The sequence below is a fragment of the Cajanus cajan genome, chromosome 7, assembly GCF_000230855.2.
Source record: "Cajanus cajan strain Asha chromosome 7, NIPB_CcT2T_4, whole genome shotgun sequence".
NCBI lineage: Eukaryota > Viridiplantae > Streptophyta > Magnoliopsida > Fabales > Fabaceae > Cajanus > Cajanus cajan.
The window spans coordinates 19,947,013-19,968,157 of NC_138523.1; the positions used below are offsets into that span (position 1 = coordinate 19,947,013).

The 21,145-nt window shown below is 29.6% G+C and overlaps 1 protein-coding gene across 1 annotated transcript; it reads left to right on the forward strand.

Annotated features, from left to right (window-relative positions):
* The first annotated feature begins 8,898 nt into the window (after nt 1-8,898).
* On the forward strand, nt 8,899-12,557 carry LOC109799354 (protein trichome birefringence). Its single transcript, XM_020359884.3, has 5 exons — nt 8,899-9,998; nt 10,629-10,821; nt 10,906-11,099; nt 11,240-11,398; nt 11,805-12,557. Exons 1-5 carry the CDS (start codon nt 9,154-9,156, stop codon nt 12,160-12,162), a joined length of 1,749 nt encoding a protein of 582 aa, XP_020215473.1. The 5' UTR covers nt 8,899-9,153; the 3' UTR covers nt 12,163-12,557.
* The last annotated feature ends 8,588 nt before the right edge of the window (nt 12,558-21,145 follow it).

The following is a 21,145-nucleotide window of genomic DNA, read 5'->3' on the forward strand; positions in this document are numbered from 1 at the left end:
CATGCCCCGAGTTCGTGATTCATACATAGAGATATAGACGGAGGTTGCCCCCTAGAGAGTCATGGATGATTTGATAATTTCAAAAAAAATCGTTCCACTTACTTGAACGTCGATGTTTTAAATTTGGAGTAAAACCTTTATGACTTCTTGCTTTTGAAGGGAATACTTGAGCCACCTTTCAATTCCAACTCAGATAGACATTTCTTATTTTTATATGTCCCTAACTTTTGCATAGGACGTATCCTATCGGGATTTTGATTCTTTTTTCTTCACCCTAATTTTTACCTAGGAGGCCCTTTACGGGTTTCATCCTAGCAGGTTTTTGTCATGCAATGCCTTTATTCTTTAATTGGGTTTTGTCTTGTAATTCCCTAGAAGCAAGGATTCTTCCATTCTTGATCATTTCTCCTATCCCGACAATTTTCATTTTTGCATGGGAAAGTCTCGGTGTTTGAATCGTCGATTTGGGTGTGTGATGCCCCCAATTACTAATAAGTGTTCCCTGATTTGATGTGTCGGGTTTGCATTTGATTACAGTAATTTCCATTATCCGGTTAACACGCACAGATTAGGTTTCCCTTTTTATTCTTATTTATTATTTACAAAGAAGGCATGTTATCTATATGAAACGTAAAATAGGATGCAAAGACACTTGAGAAATTCAATGAATATCATTCCCATTAATTTTTGTTTAGAGAACATTCTTTGCATACTATTATATGTGCCTTTCATCTCTAATGGATGCATGCTAATATACTATCCTAGGAGATGCATGATATTTATTTTCTACCTAAATTTTATCATGTTTTTTTTTTACTAAAGGTTATGATGCATGATTTTTGATATATCTTTTTTGTTTTTTTTTTTTTTTGAAATAGACTATCCTATATGATGCTTTAGAGCTAGGGTATACAGAAGAGTGTTAGTTTTTTTTATTGATATCTATTTGTTTGTCTATAATTCCTCTCTATTTGAAATGAACAAAAAGAGAACACAACAAATTCAACACACATATGCTCAAATAAATGTACACTCGCATACAGTCACGTTCAAATCCTTGGTCAGTGGTCCCTGTAAGAAAAGTGTATTATATAGGACGGTTCTAATATCACTGGTTTTAAGGCCCCCAAGCTGCCCCCATTATAGGGACCCAATATCTCTGTCGCCGTCACCTGGCAAACTCTAAGGTCTGTCGCAATATTTCAGGCTAGAGTAATTGGTTATCACCTTGAGTGTGATTTTCGACAAGGATCGCAGGCTCCAAGGCCAAACTTGGGTCGGTCGTACGTCAACCACTCCCTATGTTTAATACCCTTATGCCCTCGGGTATAGGGGGACTATTGTGTGCTATGGTTTGTGTGCAGTTGTTAATTCAAATATGTGTAGAATTTAAACAAGCATACAGATAATAAAGCCATACAAGTAAAAAAACAAGTAAAAGGGAAAAATATTTAAATTATTATTTTTATTTTATTAACTTCATCAATTAAATGGGTCTGACCCTCTTTAAACTTTCATAGTGGAGTCGCCATCTGTTGCAACCCGGAAATTTCCGATCTTGCGACCTATGGTTTAGACATCCCTTTGAAAATCTCATCAATTAAGGAATGCCCGGACACCAGACTAATCCTTAATTAATGATTTTGAAAAATAGGTTCTTGGAGTCGCCACCAATGTTTTACTCAAAACATTGGAAAAAGAAAATGATTTTAAAAGTCCAATAATGGCCTTAATAACCAGAATTGGGTTCGGGGGTCGATTACGTGTAGGGAAGGTATTAAGCACCCCTACAACGCCCTTAATCGGTACCCTATGATGAAGTTTGCAATATAAAATATTGAATCCCCTTTTATTATAACTATTTACATGCTTGAAATTTAAATTACACAATTGACTCTAAAATGTCTACATGATTGCTTTTATTATAACAATGTTTATCAAAGATAAGAAATAAAAGGGAGAGAAGAAGATTGACTAAAATACCTCTTGAATGAGCTCTATTGAATCTTCAAATATGGGGACTTTTAGGTGCTTTTTGGCTATCTTTCACACTACAATATGTCTCACAAAACTCTAGAAATACAATAGGAGGGAAAGAGAGAGAAATTTCGAGCTCTAAGGAGTCTTGGACGAAATTTTTTCACCCTAAGAACTGTGCCCGAGTCTGCTATTTATAGACATCAAAAGGTTGCCAGAATGGCCCGTTCCAGATTCGGAATAGCCCGTTCTGGATCTGAACGTTATGTGTTAATTTCGCATTTTGGAATGACCCGTTCTGAAACCAGAATGGCCCGTTCTAGAGTTGAGTTTAACACGTAAATGCCTACGCTGGAATGGCCCATTCCAAATTAAGGTTTTAGGCCTTTTTTGTAACTTGGAACGACCCGTTCCAGTTTTGGGAACAGCCCATTCCAATTCAGGTTTTAGCCCCTATTTTAGGAACTTGGAACGGTCCGTTCCAGTTTAGGAACGGCCCGTTCTAGACTTAGGTTTTAGGCCTTTTTATGGACTTGGAACGGCCCGTTCCAGTTTTGCAACAGCCCATTCTAGGCTACTAAAACCAGCTTGTTTGGGCGTTTAGGCCCTCTAATATCATGTCTTGTTGCTTCCATGCTTCGGGAGCTCCTTTCTTTGATAATAGACGTCCATTTCATTGCTTTTGTGGGTCTGGACGAAATTGGGTGTCTACATGGCTAAACGAATTTGAGAGATGTTTGAAGTCTTGGGACTTCATTAAATCTACAAGAAGAAACAAGGGTTCATAAGTAAAAATCCATCAACTCTTTATAAGCTAACTTGTTTACACAATCTTTTGATTTTTATAATATTTTAGGGATTAAAATACATATTTCTTTTAAACCTAATTAGATAAGTTTAAAAAATAAATGCTATAATTTCTAAGTTAAATGCTAAAAACAAGTAAAGGAAGAAGAAAATCATGAGAATTCCAAACTCTCGTACGACAACTTCTTCTACTAATTCTCAGCTCATCAACTTTGAATCTCAACTAAGGCATAACACAATAACCCTCGGGAAAGATCCAAATTTTCTTATGAAGTTAGAAGAAGAAAAGATCCATTCCATAGCCTATCTCTCTAAAAGCCCTCTCTAAAACTTTAAAAAATGAATTTATAAAATTTAAATTCTCGGTAGGTCACTTTTGATTTTAACACAAAACTACTCTAAACAACTAAACTCTTAAAATTTTCTAAATCTTTGAAGTTATGAAAACACTAAAAACATCATATCAACATAATTCAAATAATCATAAAATATAAAATAAGCATACATGTCACACAACACAGTGTTATATTGATAGTTGATTCAGGTTAGCTAATGAAGATAACCAAGTTGGCTGGCCACTTCAGCCAATATTAGATTCAGGCCAACTAATCAAAATAACCTATGAGCCAGACATTTTAGCCAATAGACAATTTGGGACTAGTAAATTAGGATAATTGATAGATTCAACCACATTAGCTAATAGTCTACGACTTATAGTCAACCTGAAATTAGTGGCACCGAGTTAGGATCAAATATGTTTGAGCAAATGATTCAAGTGTTCATGGAGATTTAAATCATGTGAATGCGTGAGACATAAGTCAAATGAAAACAATAATGGGACAATGTCAAAGTCACTTCTCTAAAATATAGGAGAAATGGTTAGTGAAAGATAACAACTCCATTTATGGAGATATTTTGAATTTAAAACATGTTGTGGAAAAAAACAATCAAGAAAACTAGTATACAACCCCCAAATCAAAAGACTCCATATTGGTAGCCACCCATCTATCATTTTTATTTTTTATTTTTTTGTTGACTATTACAGCTTCTTGAAAGTTAAAAGGATTTCTTGAATCGTTGAGAAAGTGCAAAACAAGTAGGTTTTCATAATCATATCAAGTGATTGGCTTAATAGTGTGACATTCTTTGCCTATGACGATAGTGTATTATTGTTATTGTTGTCCACCTGAACGTTCAGGATCAGATTTAGGTGCAGGTTCAATTCTTAAGTAACAAAGATTATATATAAATCTTGAATTAAATCACATTTTATTTAAAATTTGTTAAATTGTGAACATCTTATTATTTAACTCGATTATCTATAACTATAATACATAACTATAATGAAGGGAATTAAAATGTTTATTGTATACAATTTTTTTCTAATTTTATTTTTATAACTACTCTTTTATAAATTACAAATTATTATTATTGTTTTTCTGTAAATTTCACTCTATAACCACCTGTATTTCAAATAATCATTCACTATTATATGATTTTTATTATTTATTATCTTTTAAAATAATTCATACACGAAATGGCTTTATACGCTGGTTGTAAATAAATAGAAAGCCATCTTCGTGTTTACTAGCTACTAACTCAAAACAAAACTGTGATTTGGAATTATTGTGGACAATTTTTTGGTAGCTAAGGAACTTAGGGTAAGGTTAACACTAGATAATAACAAAAATAAAAGTTCAGCTTGCCTTGTGTATGAAACTATAGTTCCATTGAGTTAAAGAAGATTTGTGTTCGAAATTTAGGTGGAAGGAGATGTTGTAACCAATATTTTTAAAATAGCACTAGAACAATTTATGTGCTATTGAATAATAATAATAATAATAACTAAATAATGCATAAAATAATAGTAAAACATAATATTTTAATTTTATAACACTAAAAATAAAAATAAAATATTATTTTATAATTTTTTTTAACATAATTAGTATTTTTTTTTAACATTTATAAGTCTAAATTATATGTATCATAATATTTAAGTTAAGTTATAATAATACACAATAATTTCAATTACCAATAATAATTTACATTTAAATTAAAATAAATGGTAAATCTCTTAACTTGAATTTTTTAAAGGAAAAATTATAATGTCATGGTATTTTTCACTAACCAATAAAATAAGTTTTTGATTGATTTTACCATAATATAGGTTATTTTTTAATTTTTATTTTAGTTTTAGTTTTTAACCCTTTTAAACTTGTATATGTATATTATGTGTTAGTGGAAGAGGATCCAAATTAAGAGGAATGAGAATAATTGTCACACAAAGTTTTTATTTATTTATTTTTACTTAAACATATTTAATAAAAAATAAATTTACTCTTATAAAAAAAATAGGTGTTGTTCTCATAAAATATTTTTGTTTTAAATGAATGTAGAAATTTAGAAGAGATACAAAAGAAAATAAATAGTAATTATATTATTTTTATCTCAATAATTTATATCATTTTATTCCTCTAAAATTAAATAAGTCATTAAAAATTACAACATCACACTTAAATATAATATTTGACAGAAAAAGAAGAAAAATTTTCACTCTATTTATGAGAAAAATTTAATTTATAAAAATAAGTATATTAAATTTTTATCACAAAAATATATTTTTTAAAAAATTATTATATTTTTAATTAAAAAAATATTATAAAATATTTTATTTCCCCTACTTAACAATTTTTCTAGATCCGTCACTCTCTCTCTCTCTCTATATATATATATATATATATATATATTCAGTAGAGTAACACGTTTTCATGTGGATCATAGGGGTATCCGAGCTCAATCTATGCATTTGTTTCAATACATTGTTATAATCAATAAACAACTATGCAACTGCATTAAATTTTGGGACTAGCTATTCTATTTTTTGATGTGCCTTCAACATAACAAGAAGATTAATCATTATTATCGGCGGTGGATCCTCCAGGTAGAAACTAAAAATACAATCAATAAATAACTATCTTAGATGATGAAAGGAAAAATGACACAGCACGTCTTCATATTCCAAACATCACTATTTTCGAACCTTTCACATTTTATAGCAATCAGTAGGTTTGATGCGGTTCATATTTCTATTAAGAATAAAATAATATAAAATTAAAATTAAGTAATAAAAGAATATTAATCTTATTAGTGTTACAATTAATCTCAAATCTCAATTAAATTTAATTTTTAAATATAATAAAATATTATTTTTTATTTTATTTTTAGTAAAAAAATATAATAATTTACCAAAAACAAAAATTAAAATAGTTGCTAAAAGGTATATCATTATATATTAGAATAGCATAAATTAATAATGCATTATCTGCATACTGCAGTGTTGTGGTGCTGTCTGTGACCCTACCAATCCCAAACTTCAACGCGTCACGGACCTCACTAGTCACTACAAAACACATTTACAATAATGCCCTTTTTCTTATTTTTAAATTAGTTTTTTAATATTAATAATAACCTTTGACCCTACTTAAAACGAAAAGTCATAATTATCATTGTTGAGTTGAATCGGATCGTCAATCGCTCTGCATCTGGACATGGAATCTGTCAGCAAAGAATAAAATAAAGGGTTGAATATTTTTAATTTGTATAAATATAGACATATTTATTACTAATTTTTAACATAAAATTATGAGTTTAATTTTTGTGTATTGTTAATATAATTTTTTATACCATTAATTAATTATTAATATTTTATATATAAAATTAAAATAATTATTATGACATTATTAATCAGTAGTAATATAAAATTAATCATTATTACATATTGAAAAAATTACGCTAATCTTCTCTTAAGTACTTTTAAATAATACACATTTATCCTTTAATTTTTAAGTGAACATTAATCTTTTTTATTTATTTATTATAATGACATATATAACTCCTTATATAAAATAACACCACTTGTACTCTATTAAGAGATAATAGATTATTAAAGCAAGTATCTATAATTAAATGAAACTTTATCTCATACTTAACTTTAATTTCTAAATTATATTTTATATATTATGTTTGTTGTGATTTACAAAATATGTCAACTTCAAGAAAAATATTTTCAATAATAAGTTTAGAAATTATTATTTTTAAAATTGAAGAATAATAAAATTTTCATAAAGTATAACATTGTAAGTAATTCATAAATAAAGGATAGACACATTTATTATTACCAGAATATGAATTAACTTTTATTTCTTCTTTTTTCACTTTAACTAATGATCTTATTTCATAAAAGTTGAGTGATTTTTAAAAATTAGAGAAAATATGCATGTTATTTAAATAATTTAAGGAAAGTTGAGTGAAATTCCCTCGTCAATATTTCATGAGTTAACACACTATTAAACATATATCTATAATTATATAAAATTCATTTATTTTTTAAATACTTGTTAAACAAAATTAATCACACACACACACATATATATAGGAGCGTATTAGGTGAGAGGGTATTTTATTGTGAAAAATGAGAGAGTTAAAATATAATTCTTAGATTAATTTAACGAATCAAATTCAACTTCTTAACAACCTGTCACGTGCCCCTCCTCCTTTCCCTATGTCCAAGTTTTCCCAAATCTTAGTCACATTGATTCACCATCTCAGAGTCCCAACCATCTTCCACCATCGAACAAAAAGCTCCTACCTGTCATGGGAAAGATGATTTGCATCGTCGTTCAGCCATAACTTGCCATAGTCATAGGAATTACCCATCGTTGTTCAGTCACGACTCACCACTGTCTCAGATAGAAGATGTAGTTTTGCTCTACTTGTAGAATCATGCTATAGTGTGAACTATCGAGTATGGTTCACCCCACTAGATTTAAAGTGTTATTTTCAAATATATATATATATATATATATATATATATATATATAGAGAGAGAGAGAGAGAGAGAGAGAGAGAGAGAGGAGGGTTCAAACGATACCAGTGTAACTTTTACTAAGTGTTACACCGCTCAGTAACTTTATATTAAATGTCAATTTTGAAAATCCAACCGTTAGATTGAAATTTCATATCCCTTAGATCATATATATCAACAACAACTTGAAGGTAATCAAAGTGTTTATATTTTAGTATATTTTGAAATGTATATATTACGTCAATTTTATTTTATGAGAATGAAGTATCAAATCATCTTAGATTAATATAAAATTTGATATATATCCAAGAGATATGAACTTTCAATCTAACGGTTAAATTTTCAAAATTTACATTTAATATAAAATTATTGAACGGTGTAACACTCGTAAAAGTTACATCAGTATCGTTTGAACTCTCCTCATATATATATATATATATATATATATATATATATATATATATATATATATGTTTAACCTTTCGAATAGTAAAAAGTAGACAGTGATGATCGATGTTGACTAGAAGGGAGGAGATGAGAGAATAGAAAGGAGGAGGCAGTGGAGAGAAAAAAAAAAGAGTAACAGAAGAAGGAGTAGAGACGTATTGAATGATTAAGAATTTAATTATCTAATTTAATCTGATTCGTTAAATTAATCTAAGGGTTATATACTTATATTTTAACTCTCTCATCTATCACAATAAATTACTCTCTCACCTAATACACTCTCATATATATATATATATAACTAACCATTTGTGATTAATAGATAAATTATACAAGTGAGATGTACATTCTTTTTTAAGCCTAATTTCTCAAATAATACAAAAAATAATTATTAGTTCGTAATGTACATTGAAGACCTTTCCAAACACATGATATTAGTCATTTGGTGTATTTTTTTTAATTAAAAAAATATTATACTAATTTAACTTTTTTATTCTTAAAAAATTACATAAAATATTAAAGACAAAAGATATAACTACTAAATTAATCTAATGATTGGTAGAAAAAATTAATGTAATAAAAATATGAGAACTTAAGTCGGACCTCCTTTCAACATTTTATAGATAAAAAAAATACTTTCATTACTTTATTTAAATTTTAAAAATAAATGACATTTTATAGATATAGGTAAAAAAAATCGTCAAATAAATGGAGAAGTGGCAGTTTTGCAGTTAATGAGAAAATCATGACCATTGGTCATGCTCATATGTTTGTCCCCAACAAATCACATCACAATGAATTCATCGGCATCCACTATTTCAAGAACCCTTCCAAACCAAACTTTTTCTTCTCTTTCTCTTCTCTCACCGGCCAAACAGTTACAACACCACTACCTCCATCCCTTCGTTTCACAATTCTAAGTTGATACATCCTTGTACTTGTACCCCTCTAATGTCGTAGCTATAACAACTTAGACTACATCATCACATGTTCTCTCTCTCTCTCTCTCTCAATAGTTACTCCAAAACCACAAGCACTTGTACTACCCCTTCAACCTCATGGCTCATGCCACCAAGTACATTCCCATGATCCACCTCAAGAGCCTCTTCTCCATTCACAAAACCACCAAAACACTCACCTTTGCCTATGTCTTTGCCTTTGCCTTTTTTGCTTTCACAGTTTTTTTGGCCTTCTATCCCTCTTCAAACACTTCATCTCCTTTGTTCACCAACATCTTCCCCACAACTTCCTACAAGTCCCAAGTCTCTTCCATTTTCTCTTTCTTCTTCAACACCACCACTTCATCTTCAAATTCCTCTAGTGCTTATGCCACCCTTCACTCCAACCCTTCTAGATCTACCAACACCACTTCTAAACCCCCTCAAAAGACATTCAAAACCACCCCTATTCAAAACCAAACTCAAACTAATTCAACCACAAACAAGGCCAAACCACATGATCATGTTGTGAACAAGGAACCATCAAGTGGTAGCAATCGAACCCAAGTTGAAGCTAAGCCTCTAAAGAAGACTAATCAATCTTCAAGTGGTGTGGACCCTGCTCATAATTTTTCAGGGGCAAGTCACCATCAGAATTTGAGTTCTTTGGTGAATGGAGGGGACATGGAAAAGGGTGTTGTGCATGGTAATTACACGGTTTCCCCTTTGAAGAAACAGAACAGTGGGAACGATGAAAAGGGTTCAAGGGTGAAGGATGAAAAGATGGAGTCTTTGATCAAGTGTGATTTTTTTGATGGGGAATGGGTTAAGGATGATTCCTATCCCCTCTATGAACCTGGTTCTTGCAACCTGATCGATGAACAATTCGATTGTATCCAAAATGGAAGGCCTGATAAAGAATATCTGAAATATAAGTGGAAGCCAAATGGATGCAGCCTCCCAAGGTAAGAGTAGAACATGGTGAATTTTCTGTTGTTCTAGAACCTGTTGGTACCTAGCTCTAGATTTTGATAGACAAATGTTCCTTGGATACTTTTTACTATTGTTTTTCAATAATTAGAGTTTTTATTTAGATAATCTATATTAACGATTAATGCAAACCTTCATTATCTTGATTATCAAGATAATCTCTAATATTTTGCAAACAACAATAAAAGCATGCAAGTTTTGTCCAATTTTAGTTTAGGAAAAAACTTAGCTCCAGGTTCTTAAATGTTTCTTGGCAATTCTATTAAAATTGGAGTTTTACTTTTTATAATATGGGTGATAAAGTTGGGAATTAAGATCAATATATATTAGTTTCCAAATTAAAACTCAAATTGTGATTACGAAACACATCTAAATAATTGTGATCAAGTTTTATCCTTTTATTTTTTTGAAGTTTTTCCATTTGAGGAGTGCTTGTGTTTTGTCCAAATTTGACAATATTTTCTTTTATAAGACTCGTGTTGGTCTTTTGCTTTAATGATGTTCAAAGTTTCTTTGGAACTATGCTTGAATTGATCTATTCTCTTGTTTCTTTGGATCCTAGTTTGTTGATTTGCTATAATAGTTGTGCATGTAATTACTAATAGGTTGGATGGGCATAGAATGCTGGATTTGTTGAGAGGCAAGAGGCTTATTTTTGTTGGTGATTCCATCAATAGGAATATGTGGGAATCTCTAATTTGCATTCTTAGAAACTCTGTGAAAGACAAAAGCAGAGTCTATGAAGCAAATGGAAGAGTCCATTTTAGAGGGGAAGCCTCTTATTCATTCATATTCAAAGTAAATACCAAGTTCTTCTATGTTTAAGCTTTCAAATTTTCCTTTCATAGTGTTTGTTTAGTAATAATATTAATTGTTTGTTAGGATTATAACTTCTCCGTGGAGCTTTTCGTGTCCCCATTCTTGGTTCAAGAATGGGAAGTTCAAGTCAATAATGGAACAAAGAAGGAAACACTTCGGCTTGATTTAGTTGGTAAATCTTCAAATCAATACAAAAATGCGGATATAATCATCTTCAACACTGGCCACTGGTGGACTCACGATAAAACTTCTAAAGGGTAAATGCATTACAATTTGTCTTAGATGAGATTGCAGTTTTGGCTTTTTACTTTCAACCTTCTTATTTTAACTATATTTTCTAAGTCTACTTGATAAGACTTTGTTAACTGTTGACTAACTCGCCCATGAAAAATTCTAGGAAGGACTATTACCAAGAGGGTAGTCATATCTATGATGAATTGAATGTTTTGGAGGCTTTTCGAAGGGCTATAACAACATGGAGCAGATGGATTGATGCCAACATTGATCCATCCAAGTCTATGGTCTTCTTCAGAGGCTATTCTGCTTCACATTTCAGGTACAATACGTGTGTGATTGAGTAAGCATTTACAAAATTGAATTTTATTGTACAGTAATTTAAGATTACATGTTTTTAGTCCCTCAATATTTTTTTTCAATTTTTGTTTTTAGTCTTTGGACAAAATTTATTTAGTTTTAGTCCTTAAAATCTTTTCGCATGAACAAAAAAAGTTGACGTCAGAAACCGAAATGTTAACGAGAGAAGAAGTTTAAGGACTAAAAGTGGAAATCAGCACATGTTAAAGAACTAAAATTAGTAAAGAGAATTGGTGAGACACATTAGTTTGGGATTCACTTTCAATATCATTCACTACTTTGACACTGAATTTCCCTTGAGCACATTATTACCATAGAACTAGAAAACTGACACATTAACACTTGTTTCTAATTCTATCATACTGCAGTGGGGGGCAATGGAATTCTGGTGGACAATGTGACAGTGAAACTGTGCCTATAAAGAATGAGAAATACTTGAAGGAATACCCCCCTAAGATGAGGGTATTGGAAAAGGTTTTGAAGTATATGAAAACACATGTCACATACCTGAATGTAACTAAAATGACAGATTTCAGAAAAGATGGTCATCCCTCAATATATAGGAAGCAAAACCTCTCACCAGAGGAGAGAAAATCACCATTGAGATTCCAAGACTGTAGTCACTGGTGCCTCCCTGGTGTGCCTGATGCATGGAATGAGATTCTTTATGCTGAGCTTCTGTTGAGAAAGTATCAGAATCAGCATCAGCAGAAAAACAATAGGTAAATTAAAAATCACTTATATTGAATGAATTTAGCTGAACAGAACTAGATGCAATATATATACCATTTTTATACCTTTCATATTAAGATAAGGAAGGGAACAAACCATAGAACAAGTTTTTATAATTTTGTAGAGGTTCAAAAGATGTTTATGCTTAGTGAAATGAGATTAAGAGAAGTTCCTTGAAATTATTCAATAAATGTGTTCATAGGAATAATACATGTTAGTTAGGACTTGAGAGAAGATAATGGGTGTTTTGGTTTGTCATTGTAAACCACCATCTCAATTTTGTTTCTGTAGGCTCAGTTCTATTGTATTTTTAGTTTAATGAAACCAATTCCTCGAATTGAATTGTTGCTGGAACAATTTCAGTAAATAATAAACATTATTTTTCTTTATCTTTCTTGTTCTATCATGTTATATTATTTATCATATTTACATTTTTTTTTCTCTTTACCTCTCTTGGCATCTTTTTGAATTTGGTGTCTACCAAACTTTTCTCTTTAATTAACTGAGGGACATGTATGTACAATTTAAGTTTGGGCAGAGGAAAAATAAATAATTTATATTCTTTGGCATAATATGTTTGTTTGATTCTTCTGGGAGGTTTCCCTATCTATCTCTTCAGATCACAATCTTTTTCTCGGTACAGTGGTAATTGTTTTTATGATCAAAATAATAAATTAATTTTGTCGGGATTTGTTCTTGTACTAAAGAAATAATTCTTTGATTCTTTGTCTATAAATAATTCAAATGGATGTGAAATTTCTTCTTCATTGTCATATGTAGCCTTTGACTATTGCAACTCATATTCGGCACTGTTTCTGTCGGTCCTTCGCTAGAACTATTTTTTCCATAACATGCTTCAGGAATTCGGTTAATGATTTTTATCTTCAATTATTTGAAATCAAATTTTGGGTTTACACCTAAAACTATTCGGATTGGTGAGATTAAAAGAAAAGACGGATCAGTTGGCTAATTTATATTATTAAACTGTGATAATTAAAAATATTTGTGAATTGAAAGTTTAGAGGAATGTTATTTTACGGCTTTACTTTCTTTGTTTTATTTAAAAGTAATGGAGTGCTTCTATTATTTAAAAAAATAAAAAAAATAATGAAATGAGTGGTTAATATAGAAGATTTATGAGAAATAGAAGAAAGAAAATAGAAATTAAATAAAAAAGATAGTATATAAAAAGGGTGATTTGAAAGTAGTTATATAGATAAAATAGTTTAAAAATTTGAATACATAAAAACAAATTATTGTTTTTATATATTGTTATAAATAAATAAATAATTAAGTAAATAAAAGAATTGTTTACTAAATGTAAAAGATATATCTCTTTCTCTGCTGGTCCCACTTATTTGTACATGGCAATTAAATTTTCAAGTGCTTATGGTTAATATTTTTTTCTTATTAGTGAGAATAAAAAAAAAACAAAAGAGAATAGAAAATAAATTAGTTACCTCTTAATATAAGGTCTCCATTGTATCTCAAATAACAACAAAGACATAGGATATGATAAGAAGACTACATGACTAAAATGTCGAACAAGATATTCCTTATTTTAGTAAGAAACTTTATTATTTTATTTCCTTCATAGTAAACATGATGGAAAGAAAGACTCTCACAAACTTGAAAAGACATTGGTTTTAAAAATTAAAGGAACATAAGGGTGAGTTAATGAAATTCTCTTGATAAAAGAAATGACTTCTTATGAATCTGATTCATATATTATATTTAAAAAATCACGTTGTTGACCTATAGTTAGACTATAAAAAAATGCTAACAATTCAACATTTGTATTTGAAGTGAAACCACACGAGTCTGCATATCCTTCTATCAAATTTTCAAGTTGACCTATTAAAACTCCTCCAAAATTGAAAAAAAAAAATTCCTTTGAAGCTATATTTAGCTTAACGAAGTGTTTTGAAAGTAGATTCCAACTTATCATAGAATCTTGATGTTGAGAAGATGAAACCACAACCATTTTATTAATGTAATTAATCAAACCAAATTTGGTTCATAATGAACCTACTCATAGTTAATACAAGAAGACACACTCATGATATTGTCCAAAACAAAAATTACATTAAATCAATCCATTGTGTTTAAGTCAAAAGTCAATAATTTTTTTTATTATATTACTTATATATTATGAAGATTAGAATATTGTTTTGATTTTAATTATGTTGACATGCATTAATTTTCTCAATTTTAAAAATAATATAAAAAAACAATTTTGTTAAATTAAGTTAATGCTATTTTTATTATTATGAACTAAATTAATACTTTAAGAAATTAGTTTGATACATTTTCTAATGAGTAACTATAATATATATATATATATATATATATATATATATATATATATATATATATATATATATATATATAAATCTGCAATTTATTTTTATCTATGACCCCATTATGTTGCTCATCTTATTCTACACGTTTTCTTTTTCTTTTTCTTTTTATTTTTTTAAAAATATTAGTAATTAGTGAATTATAATAAGAAAGATTATTCAAAAACTCATTCCTTCTTTATTATTCTATTCCTATGTCTCTCTCCCACACTACCTAAATGACACCATAAGTTATAACTCTTTTTTTTTCTTATATATATATAATAAGAATTATTGTAAAATAATTATGTAATAGTAGATTTATTATTTTATTTAAGAAACTATATCAATGTCGTTCATTTTTTGTGAAAAAATGTGAATTGAATCTTTAGCCATTATTAAAATGACAGTTTATATGAAGTAAGGGAATGCAAGACCGGTCTTGAACCTTGATTGTAGGGGTAATCGTGCATGGTCCATTACCAATTACTACAAAAAAAAATAACCTATGCCTACAGACACTTTTACCTATAGACCTGAATTAGTATAGGTAAAACTAAAAAAAAAAATTACCTACAAATGTTTAATGTAGGTATAACTCAAAAATTTATACCCACTTTTGTTTGGTGTAAGCAAAACTCAATACAACTTAAAGTTCTTCTACCAACAAATTGTCAATGTAGGTAAAAGCCTTCAAAGACTTATGCCTACTACTATTTTAGGTAGGTAAAAAATTTACAAAATTTATACCTACAGATATTTAATATAAATAAAAATCCATATAAAACAAATAAATAATTATATATAAGACTAATTAATTTCATAGAACATCAATATCAATACAAAATATATAATTAAAAATTAGAATTAAATAGCCTATCTTTTAAAAAATAAATAATTAATAAATTAAATAAAAATGTATCAATTAACAAATCAATAATTAAAATATTGAAAAGTTTATATATATAGGGCAGTGTGTGAGCTCGTGTCCCATTCACGTCTTTGTTCTGAATTACTCCGCACCCATTCCTCTCGTGTCCGTTCTGAATCATGTCTCCGTTCTAAGTCTTGAATCATGTCTCCGTTCACAAGTTTCTTCATCATGAATTTGCATATCTCCTACAGCTTTTTTTTTTCTTCTAATCTAGGTTTTTGGTTCATATAATCCCAAGTCTAATGTAGGATTTGTTTATTGGTACTGAGTTTGCTGACAGATGTCGAAGAAGCACTCATAGATCTCGTATTCGAACGTTCACCAGTTTATCAATAGATATTTTATATCTTCTCACTCGATTTTTCCTCTGTAGATTATAATTAGAATGTCGTCATGTAACTTTACCATCAGTGCCAGCCTCACAGTTGAATTCCTCTGCCCTCTGCTTGAATTTAAAACACTTGTAACTTTCGAAAGTTGATTATATGTAGATTTTATTAATGGAATTTTAATAAATTGTATTGTTTCTTTTGTCAACTATTTGCTTTCTTTTATTCCTTGATATTTGGATGTGAAAGCAGTTTATTATAAGTTTGATTAAGTTTCGATTGATAAAAGTAAAAATAATTAAGATGATAAGGAAAATGGTGTAGCCATTGGTTCTCCAAGCAATGGAAAAAATAAGTTGAGTTCTTGTCTTATTATTGGTAGTCTGGCGTTAAGGTAGATAATGTGTTCCTAGCTCAGCGGTTGAATCCCAATAACTTAAATCAAGGGCAAGAAGAAATAATTGCTTCAGTTTTGTGAATGAGAAATTTGAGGTTTTATTCATGTAGTTGTGAGCTTTAACAATTTTCTGCTATGAATTCTGTAGTAAATTTTGCTAGTGAAATTATAAAATGGATGAAGGTAGTTACACATCCTTCGTAAATCAACAAATTATAAATGTTGGCACACCAACTTGGCTAAATTTCAGGTTCTACATAAAATAATTTATTCTCTTCTGGGTCAGCAGCTGATTTGAACTTAACTTTTGAATAGGCTAGGGCTGCATGTGTACTTATTGATCTGTGTTGTGGTGTGCTGGCACCGTGGATGACTCGAGTGATTGTGAAGTTACACTAGAACCCAATTCTTTGTTTCTTGAGATATTTTCAGCAATGTTTTTTGTCAGTTATTTTTATCTTCATCATCATTATTATAATACCAAAAACTGGTGTTGATTTTTGGTCTGTCCTCATCATGTTTAAATTTCATGCTTTGGTTCTTGCTTCACAATCAGCTTATCTGTTATATTTTTCAGCCATTTTGATTAATGCGAGTGTTATACTAAATGACTACAATTTTAAAGAAAACTTTGATGGAATATACAATTTTGCTATATGCTTCCATGTCATTATTTTATCTTTTCCATTGATGAAATTTTTGCTATATACAATTTTCTTCAGCTTTTTAACATTAAGCCCTGAAGTCTTGATTCTTCAAATGACATTACATAATATGGATTCCTATGTATCTCCAAACAAACAAAGTGAGCAAAGTTTATAGATTATTATACAACAATAACAAAATGAAGCATATATAACATTAGCTAACTTAATTTTGTTCAATCTTCTATGACCCATAACAGATTAAAGTGACAAAAAGAGGAAAAACCATAGGATATATAGATGAGCATTGGTATCAGCCTCAGCCATTATGGTTGTTGAAGAATCTCTCACTAATTCTTCACTCTTCTTTGCTGCATCCAAAGCTGTCTCTATTGTTTCCTTAGCCTTCTCTCCCACATTCTCCACCATCTCTCTTGGTTTCACTGCCCCTTCTTTTGCTGCTCCTACAATATTTGAATCACCACCCTTCATGCACATATATACTAGTTAGGAAATTAGCCAAAAATGATCATGTGCTAACTTATGTACAATTAATTATATAATCACATATAAGGTAAGGAAAATTTTTACCATTTAGTCTTCATCATTTACTCCCCTTTCTTTTAGTAGGCGCCAGTCTTCTTCATCTGGCCGCATTGCATCAATATGGATCAAATAATCCATTGGTTAGTCTCAAAGCTCTTTTGCCAGCTTAGTGTCTTGATGGTCTGTTTAAAATCGAAATCCCGATCTGACCACGCTTTCGTCAGTTGATTATGTCAAAACGGGGAACAAAAGACCTGCTTTTGTTCCAGTTTCTGATTCAAGAATGTCTATTCCTATTGTTCTTGTAATTTCTGAACGTTTAGGAGCATTTGTGATGCACAACATGTTGCTATTGCTACTAACAATAGCAACTTTAGGAGTGGTTGATTGGAGGTGTTTGATAAAACTTTTGCAGGAAACAACAAAGGGAAATCTCTGTGCCATTTTTTCTATGTCTATGTGGTATGCATAGGGAATAAGGTTTTATAAGAAAGAGTACTATAGAGAGAAGTGTGACACGTGGTGCATGTGGTTAGCATGAGTCATGAGAAATGGAGAATTAGCAACTCAACACGTTTAGTGTGGTTATTGCATGACACTTGTCAAGGGATTGATCGGTGAAAAGGGAAGAGACAAGAACAATGTATATAGGATATCACACTCTTTTGCATGCCATAGGAAACAAACACTGTGCTGTGGTCCATTAGTTTATGTGTTGTCAAATCATATAATAGTATCCTTTCACAAACCAAAAATAGAGGACGTGTTTCTATGTCACAACTCAAGGACTCAAGCGATTCTTTAAGGCCATGCAGCGATGGTAACTGTGTCATCTGCAAAAATGTAGGGAATGGAAGCAAATCCACCCAGTGTTTTTATCACTTTGCCCTCTCAACCAATTTTACATTTGCCTTATCAAATTCATCTTAAAGAAAATTTCAAGCAGCAAAAATTTAGATGAAACCTGTAATACTTGCCCCTTTCATATTCACTGTTGTACAAAACATATTGCTCCACTGGCAGACTATGATTCCAGGATATGATAGTTCCTCAAAAAATCATTTGAATAATTGACATACTTAGTCCAAAACAGAAGGAAACAAAAGGTCACATGTGTTCTCACTCTACTACCTTGATATGTTTAAACCACTCAATCAGTTGCCATACAACATTACTTTATAACAATGAGTGGATTTTGTATGAAATTCAAATTATTGAAAATCAAAGAATAATTTAAAATTTTGAAAAACCGAAATTATATTGGTTTGAGTCTGTGTGGACTTTTACCTCTCTCAGCCAAGAATGATACGTCTCTCTTATATTAGTTCTTTTCCATGCATGCAAATCAAAGAATTATATTGGTTTGTGAAAGGATACTATTATTAGTCAATTATTTAAGCACTCTTAGTTAACTACACAATTTTAAGTTCTTATATTTCTCTCTTATATTTGGATAATTAATCTGTAACAAGATTAATTAGTGACACAATACGAATCTATTATTTTATTCTATTATTGTTTTTTAACTTGTTAAAAATTCAAGAGAAAATAGTATATGAGTTTTTTATGTCATTCTATCACTAGTTTATTGAGGCCATTTCACTCAAAATTCTTTTTCAGATTATTGTATCAAATGGATAAGAGTTGGATACATGATAACTCTCTAAATAAAGAGAAGTACATTAGAGGGGTTCTAAATTTTCTTGATTTTTCCTTTGCTAAATCTTCCAAGGATGGAAAAATTTTATGTCCTTGTACTAAATGTGTCAATTGCAAGTGGCGCTCTCGAATGGATGTTTATGAGCACATAATATGTAATGTATTTCTAAAAGGATATGTTACTTGGATCTTTCATGGTGAACAAGTTGGCTCTTCTAATTCTTTAGAAACATCTCAAGTAGAAGAAGAGTTTGATCATTGATCATGATATGGATATGTTGATTCATGATGCATTCGAGATGCATGAAATTAATGAAAGTGATGATACAAATGTAAACATGGAGAATGGAGATTCTAGAACATTCATGAATGAACCCAATGTTCAACAATCCGAAGAAGGTAATAATTCAAATAAGCTTTATCAGTTATTAAAGGAGGTAGAACAAAAATTTTATCCTGGTTGTAAAAAGTTCACAAAATTGTCATTCATTGTTCACTTGTATCACTTAAAGTGCCTAAATGGGTGGACTGACAAAAGCTTTACAATGTTGTTAGAGTTATTAAGTGATGCCTTACCAGAAGAAAACACTTTACCCAAATCATTTTATGATACAAAGAAGATTTTTTCTGGGTTGGGTCTATCATATGGAAAAATTCATGCTTGTCCTAATGACTGTATATTGTATAGGAAGGATTTGGCTAATGCTGAAAATTGCCCAAAATGTAAGTTATCAAGATGGAAACACAACTCTGATGATGTTGAATGTAGAAAAAAGATACCAGCAAAGATTCTTCATTGGTTTCCTCTTATACCAAGAGTCCAAAGACTTTTTCTATCATCAAAAATAGCTTCTTCTATGACATGGCACGAGGATGGTCGAACTAAAGATGGACTTCTAAGACATCCAACTGATTCATTTGCTTGGAAGGATTTTGATCGCCAATATCCTGATTTTTCTTGTGACCCTCGTAACGTTCGATTGGGTTTGGCTTCTGATGGATTTAATCCTTTCAAAACTATGAAGATTCCCCATAGTACTTGGCCTATTATATTGATTCCATATAATCTTCCCCTCAAAATTATGTCTGTAGGTAAAACTTATAGTGATAGGCTATTAGTTGTAGCTATATGCCCCCTCAAAGTTGACAACTTCAATGTCTGTAGGTCAAAGTTCATGATACCTTTACCTATGGAATTTAGATTTTTAGTGACATTTTTTGTGTGTAGGCATAAGTCATTTTTCTTGTAGTGAAGAGAAACTTATTTTTTTAAAACTAAACAATTGTGTTATAGTTTTTATATTATTTTAAAAAATATATTAAAATTATTGTTATATATATATATTACATTTAATAAATATAAAATAATACGATTATAATGTCTTGTTATTTTATTCTTAATTTTTTATGTATTACATTTATAAAAAGATAAATTATATTTTTGATTTCTCTAAAAATTTTCAAGTTTCGTTCTAGTTTCTCAATTTATTTTTGTCTTATTTTTATCTTTTAATTTGGTGATGCATTACTTTTGGTCCTTAAAATTATTTATATAATACTTTATAATAAATTATAGTATAAAAGTAAATTGAATAAAAAATATAGTATATCTATTTTAGATTTGTTAACATTTTAATTTCTTTCATATAATAGAACATATTATATTTTATTAAATATTTAATACATTATTTGGTCTATAAAGTTTTTGAAAATTTTTTGTTTGATCTCTAAACTAAAAAAAAATGTAATCGAGTCATTCACCTATTTTATTTTTTTTTTGTAATTTAGTCCTTACAATTAAGAATCTATTTACATTTTGTGAAATATGACATTTTTTATATCTTTATATTTGCGTAATCACCTCCAATTATTATTTCATATATAATTGCATATATCTAGCGGATTTTAATCTACCTATAAAAATTTTCATAGTCTCTTTAATTACAAGTTTAGAATAGTAGAAAATTTTAACCAGTTGAATTCAAAACTTAATACACATGAATGATGACATTGAAAGGTAATCTAATATAATTGTCTGAGTATAAGGAAATAAAAAATATTTTAAATTAAATATCACGGATTATAAACTAATCTTTAATCGTATAGACTAAATTATAAAAAAGATGAAA